The sequence below is a fragment of the Ziziphus jujuba genome, chromosome 2, assembly GCF_031755915.1.
Source record: "Ziziphus jujuba cultivar Dongzao chromosome 2, ASM3175591v1".
Classification (NCBI taxonomy): domain Eukaryota; kingdom Viridiplantae; phylum Streptophyta; class Magnoliopsida; order Rosales; family Rhamnaceae; genus Ziziphus; species Ziziphus jujuba.
Window position 1 is genome coordinate 5576195 of NC_083380.1, and position 16657 is coordinate 5592851.

Below are 16657 nucleotides of genomic sequence, written 5' to 3' on the forward strand. Positions count from 1 at the left end.
AATCGACAACGGTAGGACACGAATATTTTTTCTTTATTTTCCGAAGGAGATGGAACTTGACAACTTCATATTCAATAGCTAATTTTATCTTTTCAATATATATATATATATATAGCTAATTTTATTTTCCAATATTTAATCTATACTCCAAGGACTAGGGAATTTTGTCTACTTTAATTGTTAAACTTGATGGTGTATATATATATGTATATATATAATATAATAAACAGAATTTTTTTTTAGGCAAATGCTAAACAAAATTAACACTTAGTACCTAACTACATGTCTAACATATGTGTATATATATTGTGTCAACTTATATATTTTTTTTGAAATGATATACATACATATATATATATATATATATTCATTAAAGTCAAAAATATGGACTAAAAGATTTTCTACATTTAGATGGTTTCCTGCAATTTCAGAGCATTAATCTATAATGGAGGAGAAGAAGAACTACATAGCTGGTAGGTTATAAAAAGTTCTTCAAGTCTTTAGTGGTGTATAATCAACATGATTACGAGGGAAAGGGACTGAAAAGTAAAAATCTGTATAAAAAATACAAGTGTTTTGGTAATCATTTCCAATATACATTTTATGTTCTCGATAACGTGGAGCAAAATGCTTACTTCTTAGTTGTGTGACCAGTAAAACTATCATAAAAGAAATAGTTGATTACTAAAAAAATTTCCAAAAGGCTGTATATATTTTCAAGATATTCATTGTTATATCTCTCTTTCAATGCACTCCAATGAACCTTTTTTATTTTTTTATTTTTTTTCCCACTAGACTTGGTATTCACAAGACATTGCTTGAAAAGAGGATGATTCACTCCTCATAAAATTGATAAATTTACTACTTAATGCCAATATTTTAAAAGGCAAAATTGCAAAGTGAGATGTTACACTGCTCATGAGGTGAGACGTAAACCACAGAGTGTTTGGAGCAGTATGATTTTTAAATATAGAAAATAATTATATAAAATGTTAAAATATATTTGAAATTATAAGAATTAATATATCTAAAACACATGATATTCTATTATTTCTTATTAAAAAGAAAATAAAGTGATTCATTTTAGAACACTTGAGTGATGAAATAAAATAAAAAAATTTAAAACACTCAGTGTGATTAGTTCACTTTTATAAAATTGTAAAGGAACTTCAAATTTATTATACATAAATATTATATTTTAACAACAACGGCCAACGGGGGTAGGACTGTGTTTCTTGGGCAGAAGTATAAATACCTGGACAAAATGGCTGCCCAAGTTGATTTTGAAAATAGCTTTTAAGGCAGCGTTGATGTTCGTGTTCGATAGTGCACTCCAATATTCACCCAAATTTAAAAATAAAAATAAAATTAAAAAAAAAAGAGGCATTTGGGAATGTGTTAGGCAAAAAAGTAGTAATAATTTGTTCATATATATATATATATATATATATAAATAAAATATGAAAATCAGCACTCAAAAGTGCTTTTCCAAATAAATGCTGCAAATCAAAACAAAATAATACCAAAGTGCGTTAATTAACTATCAAAATACCATAAACAATTTTAAAAGCCTTTTTATATTTTACTTATTTTATTGTATATAATCAAACATTCCACCATTTTATTTTTGTAAATTACAATTTAATAAAAAAACGCTACAAAAATAAGTGGTACGGTGAATAAACACTCATAAAAAAAATTAATAAAAAAAGAAAAAAAAAAAAAAAAAAAAAAGCATTAACATCCACACGGTAATACTCATACCCTAGATCATCTAAAAGTTGGAAAAAGCATATAACAAGGACCTGCAAGAAACAATGACCAGAAGGTGCGGCAAAATGGCAAATGTCACTGCCGCAGATATATTTTGTCCACAGTAATTAACTTAGAAACAGGATTTCTGTTATGTATTCCGAATTTCCAACAAGACGCATTCAACTCTACGTTTATCAAGCACCATTATAACCCAATAAAGCCAGAACAGGTTCATTTGAAACCACAGATTACATTTAAAGATTTCCACCCCTCAGTGCAAGCACCAAATGAAGTACAGAGCCACCCTCGATGTTGTAGTCTTTAGCTGTTTTGTCATCTGCAAGCTGCTTGCCAGCGTAGATAAGCCTGCAAACCACAAGTTGAACTAATCAGACCTTTCATTCTCATACAAGGGATAAAGAGTATCATAATTGACGAAGGAAAATATAAACATATATATAAGCAGCGAGTAGTTAATAATGTGGCAACAGAATTTCATAATGAATAAAATGTCTGTCAAGCAATACACAAAAGCACAGGGTATGAAATTCGCAAATTCTGATAATTGCAATGTCGCTTCTATTCTATGGGTATAATTTGAACAATGCACTACCTAAATTATATGGAAGAGACAACCAGAGATCAGAGTCATGTTGAAGCTATATGAATAACAATAACTGATTTAACTTTCCAAAAATATACTAAACTTGCACAACAATGAAATTTTATTGAAAACGAGACTAAATATGATGTCAAAATTTTGATATATCATTTCTGTTTAAATTCCTCATATTTGAAATCCTTGTATTTTCATAAGCCCAAAAATGCAAGCTAATTATATGCAAGAAGAGGAAAAATAGAAACACTAACAATTTACCAAATAACCACATAAAACTGATGGAGCTAAAAGTAAACACCTAGACACAACTCAAATCCAACTACTTATTGCTTCGGTTTCACCAAGTACGATAATCAAAAATAAAATACAGACCTTTGTTGCACTGGAGGTATTCCTTCTTTTTCCTCCACCCTCTCCTTGATCCTATCAATGGTGTCTGTTGGTTCAATATCAATCTCGATTTCTTTCCCAGTGAGAGTCTTCACCTTGATCATGGTTCCTCCCCTAAGCCTCAAGACCAGGTGAAGAGTCGACTCCTTTTGGATGTTATAATCTGCAAGAGTTCGTCCATCTTCCAATTGCTTACCAGCAAAAATCAATCTTTGTTGATCAGGAGGGATGCCTTCCTTATCCTGAAACCAAAAAAACCCTTAATTAAAGCATGAACATTACAACTTTCAAAACCACCCCCTTTTCAATTGCAATAACAACAAGAAAAAAATTGTTAACAAAAAGGGTATCCAATGGAAGCATGTTAACCAAGATAAAGAATTTAATACACAGACACACTTAACAAGAACACAAGAGCACCTAAGAATGTAACTAGCTTCAGATTTGATAATGATATGTCTATATTACTTTATCTAGCCATCATCACCAAACTGCAAAACTGGTCTCTTGCTGTTTTCCATGATCAAAAATCAACAATCTGAACTTTAGTCTTTTCCAATTTTTTAGTAACCTTTTTCAAATTTAAATTTAATCATTCCGAAGTTCCACATGAAGATTACGGACAACTTAAGGTACTACATCATACAACTTCGACTTAAAAGTATGACTTATAACCAACACTATCTTCTTCAAAATTACAAACTTCAATTCAGAACAATGATTGGATAGCGTCATACATATAAGTGGGGTGTGTGTGTGTGTGTGTGTGTGTGTGTGTGTTAATTTTAGGCAAAAAGGAACTCATATAAAGAGTTAAACCAGTAACACTATTTTCAATTTAGGCTTTTCATAAATTAGCTGCTAAAGAAATACAGATTTTTGGAGGACCAATATAATAGATTTTATTTGTTCAAACTGCCAGAAAAAAAATATACATATATTTTTAAAAAAGATTTAACTTTACCTTTTCCTAACTGGCTGCCTGCAAAAAGAACAAGAAAAAAGTATAATTTTTCATAATTAACATCATCAATAAGATGTTCTTTATACCCATAAAGATATAAAGACCCAAAACTTTCTCAGCACTCAAACGGATTGATACAAAGAACCAAATACTTAAGCATAAAACTGCATAACAAATCAACAAGAACACAGAACTATTCAAAGTAAACATAATTCCAAGTTACCTAAAGTTGACCCCAAAGATCAAAACTCACTGAAAGAACAATAACAACGAAATCGAATCAATACCCAGCAAACCCATGATCATAACCGATACCTCAGCCCTAACTCCAAGAAACTATTCACCAAAAAATAAAATAAATAAAGCAATAAATTTTTTTCCGAGAACCATAAATATTTCAAACCCGGATAAGAAAAACAAAGCCAATACATATAACAAAAAAAGAGCAAGAACCCAGTAAAACATGCAATTCTAAATTCCTTAATTAAAAAAAAAAAAAAGGGAAAACAGTACCTGGATCTTGGCCTTAACATTATCGATGGTGTCACTGCTCTCAACCTCGAGAGTGATGGTCTTGCCGGTTAGGGTTTTCACAAAAATCTGCATCTTTCTTCTTATTCTTCTTCTGGTTTTTTCTTCTTAGAGAGAGGGAGGGGGAGAGAGAGAAAGAGGGAGAGAATTAGAGTCGGATATCTGTGGGAGAGTTTATGCGAATTTGGGAGTGTCCGTGACCGAGTGTGAGAGTGAAAAAAAATATATATTAAAAAAATAATAAATTAAAAAAAAAAAAAAAAAGTATATAAATTTATATATTCTGCGAAATTCTTATTTGTGTGCGCGCGCTCTGTATAAAGGGAAGCAAGCAAAAGCAGCTATCAGGAATCTCTTTTTCTCAATTGCCAAATTGTGATTGGAAATGAAAACCCCAACTGGCCCCACTTTCTTATATTCCTATTTTATGTTGGATTATGATATCTTTTAAAAACAAAAAAACAAAAAATCTACAATTTTATCTTTTATTTTTTATAAAAATAAAATCCCAAAAATTTTATTTAATGTGTTTCTGAAATTTTCTACTATTCAAAATTACAATATATATATTTTTTTTTTGGGACTGAATATTACGATATAATATGAGTGATTTTCATTGTTTACAATATGTAACTTTATATAAACATTAGAGGTCATGAATAAAAGTCGAACAGAAATAAATAGAAAATATTAATAATGTCCTCCATTAAGTTTTTATATGCATGTGTAATATTATAGTTTTATTCTTTTTTTTTATTATTATTTTTGGGTTGACAATGTATTATAGTTTTTTTCTTTCTTGGTCATCAGGCATGCTATATATAGTTGAAGGTTATACATTTTGGTTTTGTGCTTCCCCTCGGGTTGACTATAATCTCCAGCACTCAATTTGGCATGTGACATCAATGCATGATAATATAAACAAGTTATGCATATATACCCTCATTAGAACTGTTTTAGATCAAAGTCAAATAAAATACAGGTCAACATTTAAAGAGAAAACATACATATATATATATATATATATATATTATTCCTATATGTTTGCTATTAATTATAGCTAATTATTGATTTTGTTTAGGAATGATAATTTACTCCGATTTTCTTTATCCTCGTGGTGCTACATGCTTAATAAAATAAGGATTCCCCAATTAATTTGTGCGGCAAGCAGGGACAGAACAAATTTTTATCCTTGGTCAGGCTCGAAGAATTTGGTCCTCGCCCCATATCCGTCGTATTTATATATATATATATATACATACATATATAAGAAAAATATTATTATTATTATTTATTTATTATAATATATATATATAAGAAAAATATTATTATTATTATTTATTTATTATAATATATATATATATATATTTGATTTAAAAAGAGTGTAAAAATATTAACAAAGTTTTAAATGTGTTCTTTTAAAAAATTAAAAACATTAAAATAATTAATTAAATGAAAAAACAGGACGGGAAATGGAAAATCCCATCCCATTTTAGAAAATTTCCAACCCCTCTCATCCCCACTCCATGGCATGCCAAGATTGAGAGGGGATGAAGATGGAGATTGGAATCTCCCTGGGACGGGAAATAGAGGAGGCCGGCCCCGCCCCGCCCCAGCCCGTCCCTAGTTTTGTTAAAGATTCATATGGCCCAACTTACTCATAGCTCCACTTCAGCCCAAAATATGAAATCCAACTAAATACGGGCCCAACAAACATGTCCAACTAGTTTGACCCACGGATCTGCCTGCGTAACGCATTTATTAATGACGGCTTCATAAAATAGAAACTTTCTTTGATAATTTATTGTTTTCTAAAAAAATATAATTAGTAAACATTTTTTTTTTAATATTGAGAATAGGGAATTTAAATTTAAATTATTAGAGGAGAAAATAATGATTTTTCACCATTAGCAGTCCCAATAGAGAAAGTAATTCGCAAACTTAAGATTTCAATAATTTTGTCAAACTTTGCGACTTTGTACATTTTTCATTCAAGCTCTACACGCGTTGAAATTTCATTTCATAGATTTTATCGAAGTCAAAGTAACTTTTGTAACAATATTGTAACAGAACCTAAGTTCATTAACAGCTCTTTTATTATTATTATTATTATTTTCACTTTTTTTGGCCAACAATTTCATTTGAGTTTCGTACAGTTAAAAATAAACAAAATTAATCTCTGCCTCAATAAAAATAAAAGAGGAGGCGAAAAAAAAAAAATTCAAGTGGAATAGGCAAAGGCAGGGAATCAAACCAGTATTTGTAGCATTTAGTAGGTTTATTGATTGGATGTCTCTTTCTTACATTGAACTCTCTCCCAACTCAATAATAAATAAATAATAAATGAAACAATCCAACAAACTTAATCAAGTAATCAAGTTGAATTTTTTGAACAAACTAATTAATATTAATCTCTCTCTCTCTCTCTCATCATCATCATCATAAATAACCCCACTCCCTCCACAATAAGGTCGGTGGCGTTTTAAAACGGACTGCTTAGGTAAGCTTTGTGGTGAGGGTTTGAAACTTTGAACGGCTACAATCTACAAGGAGTTCAACATAGAGCATTATCTAAAAAGTTGATGACCAAAAAAATAATAATAATAATAATTAAAATAAAATAATTTGTTACAATATGATTAGGTATAGGCAAATTCTTTTTCCAAGTAGCTTCCTCTTTTATTTGGATCCTATAAAGTAATTTTGTAGTTAATGCTATGAACCCTGCAAAAACACAAAAGTGAGACAAAGAATACTTAGAAGATAGGAGTGGATGCTTACATATATGAAATTGATCCTCATTGTAAGATTTAAAATGTTTTCAATATTAGACTCATAAAAAGATAAAATCCAAACATTAAACAAATGAAAAGAAAAAAAAAAAGGAATATGGCTTTAAAAAAAAAAAAAAAAAATTGTTGACTAAGTGCATGACAATTATCCTATCCAAAACAATTCAATAAGAAAATTATTATTTATCAAATAATTATGAACTCGAATATTCATGACTCAAATTTACAAAATTGTACGAGGAAGGTTTTGAATCTTAAAATTAGTATTGTATATTTCTAAATACACTTTGCTTGGGCCAAACAATGGATTTTATGCATCACCTCCATACTCCTTTCCGTATGATACATTTAAAGTGTAAATAATAATTATAATAAATAAACATAAAAAAATAATAAAGTAGGGAAATGAAGACAATAGTGAATACAATCTAAGATTGACCCATTTTATTCTTTTATATCTCAGAAATATGTCTATTGGGATTTTAGAAAGACATTAAAGTTGACTATTGAATTGTCTTCAAGGCAATTAAAAAATTATATTGATTGGTTTGAATATTTGGCAACCAAATAAAGTTTGAAAATTTATCTCCATGTGAATGATTCTTATTATTTTATTTTCTGCTTTGGATTAGGCATTGGAATACAGTATCATTTATATTTGTCATGGTTTGGTCATATCTCAAGGGGCTTGCCAGTATTAAATGTTGCATTGAAAACTTTATGGTTTGTAATAAATACTTGTGACTTCCTTGGCCTAGAACAATGATAATATAAAGACAAAAGCCAAATGAAATGTATTTGCAATAAAATATTAAATATTTAAACAAAAGCAAGATGTATAATTTAAGTTAATTAGTATGAAGTATGAATATTTTGGTCCTATCCATATAGTTACTACCCCATACATGTATACCAATTAAAATTCATTTAATATGCTCTTTAACATTGTGAATAAAATAAAATATAAGATAAATCCTAGTTTAGTGCACCTCGAGGAGAATTTAATGTTGTCATTTCTTTTTCTCTTATTAATGTCTTTAATTTCATGTATTTAATAGTATTAAAATTTATTACATAACATGTTTCAAGGAAAAAAAAAATCTCACATAACAGCTTTAATTTTTAATATCTTTTTTTTCTTTTTTTTAATATGTATATCAAAAGTTGGTTGCATTCATCACAATTTCTTTTAGGGCGAATGTATGTATCTGAACACTTAATAATTCTTAAATTTATTTGAATTATGGTTTTTCTGTTATTTAAATATAAATATTTAATGTTAATATGATTGGTCATATTATTGAAATTATATTTTAAATAACATTAAATAGTTCTGAACTAAAAACTTGTAACCGCATAAAAAATTTTGAAATAATATCTCTGTAGAAAAAATTAAATAAAGCAACAAAAATAATAATTATTTTTATATTTGACCTTCTGAAAACAAGAAATCAACTATTCCAACTACTATTTAGCCTGCCATTGCAATCCAAAATTAAATTTTCATGGAACATGTGTGTGTATAAACCAAACGTACAACTAAAATCTTGAAAAGAAGTCAAAATTCAGAGTACTTTCTTCGAATAAATTTCATCTTCTACTTCACCCAGTCCATGTAAAGTGCTTTGATAATATTGATAATCCGAATATAGCCCTAAAAAAAAAAAAAAAAAAAAAAGGGTACAAAGAGTGAATAAGAAAAAGTTGAAGGGGTAAAAATGAAAAATAATATTCCAACTAAGAAAGGGCCCAGAGGATTCATCCAAAGCAAGCAATAAATGCGACCATAACTATAGGTGCCTCAAATTTCTTGAATTCTCCTCCCACTCCTCCACAACTCCTTCAATTAATAACCCCAAAAAACATTAAATGAAACAATTAATCAAATTTAACCAATTCACTGATTATGAATATTTATTTTTTAAAAAATAAAATTTAATAGATATTGAAATATAGTTAAGGAATTAAATATATAATTTCTTTTTCTTTTTTTATTAGTCATTTTTATATAACCCATATAACGGGGTTATATTTACCACCATATATAGCTCCATTCAACCACAAAAACCCTTCATTTCTCTCTCTCTCTCTCTCTCTCTCTCTCTCTCTCTGTGAAACCAGAAGAAGAAGAAGAAGAAGCTTTGTGAAAACCACAAATGGCTGCTGACGTGACCTCTCTTGTTCGGGTTCTGAACGGATACAAGGATGATCAGCATCGAACGGTGGGTAGTGATTCTAGCGCTGAGAAATCTGCGGCTCTAATTACTCGGGACTTGCTTGGTGGATCCGCATCCAAGCTTGTGAATGAGACCCAAGAACTGGACCTCGATTTGCAGGTTCCTAATGGATGGGAAAAGCGTCTGGATTTGAAGGTTGGTTTGAATTTTCTCATCTTGGGTCTGTCTGTTTCCCCGGAAAATATGTGCTTTCTTTCCATAATTTTCCAGGAAAATTACTTGTCCTGTTTCAGCAGATGTTGGATTTCAATTTCATTTGATTGATTCTTGTGCTGTTTTCTGTTGTTCTTGCAATTGGGTTGCTCTCAATTATGTGTATATGATATGAAATTCAGTTGTTCATCTCAATATTTTTCTATATGTGCTTTCCTAATATTTTTGTTCGTTTTCTAGTATTTTGTTTCCTTTTGTTTTCTCTTTGTTTGCTGTGAAAAAAAAAAAATATATATATATATATATTAAAAAGGAAAAAAAATAAATTATAACTTGATTCAGTCTGTTGCTTTTGATAATCGAAAATATAAAATAAGTGAATCTCAAATTCGATCCTTTTATAATGTCTCTGTTTGCAACTTTGTTTTCTTCTTTTTTCCTTTCTTGGAGTGTTTTTTTGGTTTCAATGTAACAGCACTAGACTTTGACTTTTCATATTCTTCATACTTGTTCCCTGAACTTCCTCTGCAATTGACCATTTATTATTGATCTTCTATGAATATATTGAATATTTATAATTTACAAATATCTTTTAAAAATGAGCTATAAACAATAAGATTTGGATACTCTAATTTTTGTTCCTTTTTTTTTTTTTTTTTAATAAATGAGTGTTGATTTTGAAAAAAAAAATATATATATATATATATAGTAATTTATACCATGAGGATATGTGATGCTCTTCAATGCTATGAAACTTCTAATCCCACTACACATTCTTTTAAAAGCTGCTTTTATGTCATTGATTAGTTAATTGTATTAATTTCAGATTGTGAATTTGTTTATTGGTATAGTTTACATATATAGCATATGCTTAACACATGGTACCTATAATGGTTGCAGTCAGGGAAAGTCTACCTACAAAGATGCAATGCTACACATTCAACTTCAGTCTCAGACCATAACAATCATAGCAATCCAACAGTTCCAAAGCTTCAAGATTTAAATTTCCCGCCGTCACCATCGTCTAAAACCCCATTGAACCTTTTCGACGATGGTAGCTTGGAGTTGAAGTTAGTGTCATCACCCCCATCCTCATCCAATTATCAAAGTGTATGCACCTTAGATAAAGTAAAATCTGCACTTGAAAGGGCAGAGAAAGAGCCTGCTAAAAGGCGTTCATCATCGATATGGAAATCGTCTTTGTCGTCATCGCCATCTTACTCGTCTTCATCGTCTTCGATGAAAGAAACACAGGAAGAAGAACATGAAGAGAAGCTGTTGTCATCTCCATTTGCAGCAGGCTGTCCTGGATGCTTATCTTATGTGTTGATAATGAAAAACAACCCAAAATGCCCTAGGTGTAACTCTGTTATACCATTGCCTATGATGAAGAAACCTCGAATTGACCTAAACATGACAATTTGAAGGATGGAAGGAAAAAAAAAAAAAAAAAAAATGAAAGTTATTTGAGCTTCATATTATTTTTGTATATGATAGATTACAAGTAGGTGTTTCTTCTTAAGAACTCAGATTTGTTAGGAATAGGAGAGTATGTACATTTCAAAAAAAGGTCTGTGTTTTTCTTCTTTTCTTTTTCAAGCATAATTGATAGAAGTTCTCATCCAATTTCTTCAATCTACTTTTTTAAGTTGTAGTTGTTTTTTGTCCATGTTCATAGTGAGAATACAGTTGAAAATTTTTAGGAACTGTTTCTGAATTTGTCTTGGCTTAAATTACCATTGGACATTTTCTGTTTTCTCCATCTTGGATTTTGATATTAAATGTAAGAAATTTATATTTGAAATTCATATATAGAACATGGAAAATAGTACTCTGAATTCAAAAAGGAAGAATAAAGAAAAAAATCATTCAAAGTCTAAAAAATCCATCTTTTATGCAGATTTTTGTGCAAGGGAAATGACATGGTAATATTGTATTATTTAAGTTATTTATTTTTTATTTTATTTATATAAATTGTTGATGGATACAAGCAAATCAGTGCCGTTACGAGCACATAATCAGGTGAAGTTAATGCTCTTAAATTCTTAAGGGAAAAAAATCATCTTTGTTGAAACAAAGTTCAATTACTTTACTGTTGCTGACAAGCCATTAAAAAAAAAAAAATGAAAGCAAAAAATAAAAAAGCCACAGATTACAAATACTTTACGTACGGGACTGGTTTTTTTTTTTTGCTTTTGGCATTTTGCTCCCTCTTTAGTGATCAGCATTAATTCACATTCAATCAAGTCACACGCAATCAAACCTAATACCTACTTAGCCCAATGACTCATCAAACTAGGAACATTATAATATCTAATTTATTATTTTATCAATTTTCATTTCTAATGAGGCAGAACCTATGACTCTATTAAAGAATATTGAATAGGATTAATACTTGTAGTCCCAGAGATATTAATCTTCCATAAAATAATAATAAATAAATAAAACCAAAGTATCTTTTTTTTTTTTTCTCACAAAATGTAAAATTATACTCTCAAAGTTGATAGATCTTTTACTGTTTTACATGTACTTACACAAAACTACACAATGGAGTAAAATAAACAAAACCCCAAAATAAATCTCATTTTCCATATCAAAGGTTTTTTTTTTTTTTCCTTTTTATTTTATTTTATTTTATTTTTTTGTTTTCAAGAACTGCGGCTAAGCTAAGAAAAGGGCATCACATCAAACAATTCTTTGTGCATATTTTTAACATTTCTGATTGGCATTGGAGCAATTAGTTTCTTTCAAAAAACAGAGTAACATTAATTGGACACCTACTATAGCGTCCCTTCATAATTTGGTGCTGAGAATTGTAAGCTCATTAATTTCACATTTGAGTAGAGAAAATATGTGAAAATAAAAAATAAAAAAAAATCTGTTTTTGCGATGGGTATATTAATGCTATAAGGTGGCATTCACACCACAATAAATATACTTCTCCTTCCTGACTATTTTGTAATTGTTCTGCAAAATAACCTTTACAGAATCTGACCCAATTGAAATAAATCCAAACTATTTATTATAAAAGAGAGAGATAAATAATAATAATAATAATAACAAAATAACAAAATTTAAGCACAAAAACTTTGGGACCTCTAGTATTGAAAATTTGGATACATTATAATCATCACTAATAATGATCTCTAATCCATTTTTATGATATGTTCATTTTAAGTATTCTAAATACAAAAATAAAAATAATAATTAAATAAAAAAAAGAAAATTTTTGGATTAATCCACATGGTTAGGGTATGTCTGGTATTAGTCCATCTCCAGGGAGTTTTTGGTATGGGATTAATAAAATGGGAAAGTGATGTACAAAAATATGGTTGTGTCCTATAAATGTTTGAAAAGAGCATTCAACTACACTTTGTCGAACTGATGTGCTTAATGGTTTGCTGCATGAAGCTAATTATGGCCATTTACTAGACCAATTCATTAATATACCTAACACACATTAAATGAGAATTTAATTTTATCATAGTCTTTAAAGTTATGCATACCTACCTTCTTATATCAGCTTAAATGTTTTCTTTCCTAAATTAACTAAAAAGAAAAATACAATAAATAAATATATAAGAAAATTGTATTTTTTTCTAAAAAAATAAAATAATTTCTATCAATATATTTTGCAACGAATATTTTCAAATTTCCTTGTGGATAATGTTATAAAACTAGAATTCATTTTATTAACATGGAGATTAAGTAGGATAAAACCTAGTCATATATTTAAGATCATCTGTACTATTTAAAAAAATAAATATGAAAAAAGAAATTATGATTATTCTATAAAATGGGTTAACTTCGTGAAAAAATAATCTAAAAAAGCAAGGTGTTTTAATGGTGGACAAGGGGAAGAATTGAAATCTCAACTATCCCACCAAATATATTGCTTTACAATCATGTATGTATTAAATTTAGGTATACCTTGTTCTTCTCAACCATTAACTCTACCATACTTTGTTGAATTTATTTAATTACTTACCATCAAAATATATAGAGAGAAAAAAAAAAAAAAAAAAGAAGAAGAAGAAGAAGAAGAAGAAAAAGAAAAGCCATCCATATTCATCTTCGTCATGCTAAAAGGAGAATAATAAAAAAACATTTATTTTCACATCTATTTGGTAGAGGTAGATGAGCGATAAGGGAAGTATAAATTGATGGGGAAAATATATAAAGTCCTACAATTTCCAAAGTCAGAAATGTCAAGCTTAAATTGGGCGTCGAAGTATTTGCAAAGGAAACCACAAAGTACTGTACATCCCATTGCAATTAGAATGTATGCCATTTTACTTTACTCTCTTTATAATTAACTGTCCTTTTACCTTCTTTTTTTGTTTTGTTCTTGTTTTTTTTTTTTTTCACTCTGGCATGAAAAAAAATAATATAAAAATAAGTTCTTCAATAATTAACATGACATTTATGCTTTCACATAATGACGCAGGAAAACATTGAGTTCTGTGAGTAGGTACTGAACAGGGGTGAATTAGTTTTTGTGTTCTTCTGAAAAACTTATTCAATACTTTGCATTTTGCATAGCATACTTTTGAAACAGTTGGTGATGTCGACTATGCAATTACACGTGATTATGGTGATCAAATGGTTTTTGCCAGCTACAACAGGCTGCTTACCTAATATTGGTTCTATTAGTCTTTGAATAATAATGTTTGTATCTACACTTTTATTTTTTAACATTTTCTTCTGATGTTTTGATTTTTAAATTTTATTTTTTTGGAATACGTTGCGTAATATACTTTATAATATAGTAATAACAAATTACAAAATCAGATAATTTTTCAAGTTCCTGCATGTTGTATCCAATACATTATATATTTTAAACTGCTAAAAGGTAAGGAAAAATAAAAGTTTTATGGACTAAAATACATTAAAAATTGAAGTTTTATGGCCAAAAGATGAGTAGAATTCATTCAAAAGAATTCAATTTTATCCTCATCCTTTCTTAAGAAAGTCACCATATGAATATATACAATGTCCATGTAAAATGTGTTGCTATATTTCTATTTATTGGACAACTTTAGTTAGTGTCCCCACTTTTAAGCCAAAATAGTGTTTTGCAAATTGCAATACAGTATGATATGATTTCGTGGGAGTAACGAAATTATAATTGGCACAACAAATTAATAATTGCTTGCCACCTCTGATTTTGTGCTTCACGATAAACATGGGTTTCATGTGCAATAAAAGTAAAAAATATATAGCTCAAACAGTCTCCTACACCCTACAAAAATTGGCAGATTCGATTTGGGACAAACAAATTTCATCACTGTCAAGTGTCAACCTTTTGGCTCCTTTGCTTCACTAATCTTTTTGAAAGAATCAAATTTACCCTTAATCGAATTATAATTCATTCAATATTTCACATTTTATATATGCATTTCATTGTAAGATTTTGTTATCAGTTTTTACATATTTGTTTTATATTTAGTTATTACATATTGAAAAACTTTTTATTCACCAAAAACTAACAAAAATAATTATTCTATTGCAAAATACTTTTGTTATTACATAAGATGACTTGATTCTGTTGTTTTAGTATGGAGGGGTATAATTTCCATGGAAACAGTTTAGTGCAAATCCACTATAATTTCTTTTTGGGGGAGCTAAAAAAACCGCTATTATTTCTTTTTTTCAAAGATACATAGTTTGAATCCTTATCCCAATATAACACCAGTATAAAATATATTTTATATTTATATATTTATAAAATAATAGTGGGTTTGAAAATTTGATTGGATATTTATAATATTAATAAGAACACCTTTATAAGTTTATAACCATTAACAAACAAGTGGCAATTAATAAGACATGCATATACATTACATATGTGTGCTCACGCATACGAAATGATGATATCACCCATTTATTATTTTGAAATATTAAATGATGATAAGAGTTATTTTGTCAAACCAATTTTTTTTTGGTCTCCCTGTGTGTTCTGAGCTTCATGGTAGGTCAGCAACTTTAAAGACATATTGAACAGTACTAATTGAGTTTTTGCATTTATCATCTGTTAGATATATGAATGAATTGCTCTCTGCTTACCCAAATTTTGAAAAAAAATAAAAAAGTCCCACATAGTTTTCCAACTTCAATATTAATATATGTACTTCGACAAAATTTAGGTAAATGCTATTTTCAATCATTTAAGAAGGCAACCATGTTTCAAATCCATAATAGGTTAAAGAGAAAAATAAAGTCAGGAAATCACATTTTATGCTTGTGATTTATATAACTTTCTAGAAATTGTTGAAATCTCTCTACGGTATATGGTTCTTGATCATATTCAATTATTATGATTTTGACTTAATATCTTTGAAAACAAATACACGTACATAATTATAATACCAATATTCATAGCTAAATTATACACAATCATAAATAATTGAAAATGTTAAAGAGAAATTATTATGATTTTGACGCAATATCTTTGAAAACATATACGCGTACATAATTATGTACGAATATTCATAGCTAAATACACACAATGATATATGGTACAAATTTCTACTAATATGAATATTCACAGAAGCAATTCTGATACAGTCAGAAAATGATAAGAATTTTTTAGTAAAGGTGGTTTATATGGTAAGCCATATAATTTAAATATGTTTTTTTTTCTTTTTTAACAAAACACAAAAATATAAGTAGCAATCCATTAAATTTGCATGGGAGCCATTAAAATTTGTTATAGAAAGTTAATTGAATTTTTTTTTAATTTGATTTTTTATTAATTTTTCCAAAGTGACAAATGTAATGCCTTGCAAATTTTATAAAATCCTTATAGGAACCTTACTATATCAAAATAATTCATGGATATACATGTATAAATATTGTAGTCAATTTTAAATAAAATTTATTTTATTTTATTAAATTAAAATTTATTTTTTTATGATTATTGGATCACATAAAAAACTAAAATTTAAAGTTCAAAAAGTGGTTAAATATGAATTTATTTAGTACATTAAAACTCTATTTTAAAAAAATAAATTTTATCGGAATTCGATAATAAATAAATATAATTTTAAATATCAATTTTTGATGCAATTTAAAAGCTGAAAAAAAAAAATTTTGTGTTAATTCTCATATTAAAAATCTTAATTGAGTTTATGTTTAAATATTGATATAATTTTTCACAAAGCCTATAAAGAAAAGTAAAAACCGGTACCCAAAAGAAAAAAAATCTATCTTGATA

At 28.4% G+C, this 16657-nt stretch overlaps 2 protein-coding genes across 2 annotated transcripts; one reads left to right on the top strand and one right to left on the bottom strand.

Moving 5' to 3' along the window:
* Positions 1–1818: 1818 nt before the first annotated feature.
* LOC107403728 (ubiquitin-NEDD8-like protein RUB2) lies at positions 1819–4450 on the bottom strand. The gene is made up of 3 exons (XM_016010642.4): positions 4242–4450; positions 2747–3006; positions 1819–2121 (listed from the first exon to the last, which is right to left on the bottom strand). Exons 1-3 carry the CDS (start codon positions 4332–4334, stop codon positions 2010–2012), a joined length of 465 nt encoding a protein of 154 aa, XP_015866128.1. The 5' UTR covers positions 4335–4450; the 3' UTR covers positions 1819–2009.
* A 4650-nt stretch (positions 4451–9100) lies between these two features.
* Positions 9101–11147, top strand: LOC107403727 (protein CURLY FLAG LEAF 1). Its single transcript, XM_016010641.4, has 2 exons — positions 9101–9423; positions 10342–11147. The coding sequence occupies exons 1-2, from the start codon at positions 9208–9210 to the stop codon at positions 10864–10866; spliced, it is 741 nt and encodes a 246-aa protein (XP_015866127.1). The 5' UTR covers positions 9101–9207; the 3' UTR covers positions 10867–11147.
* The last annotated feature ends 5510 nt before the right edge of the window (positions 11148–16657 follow it).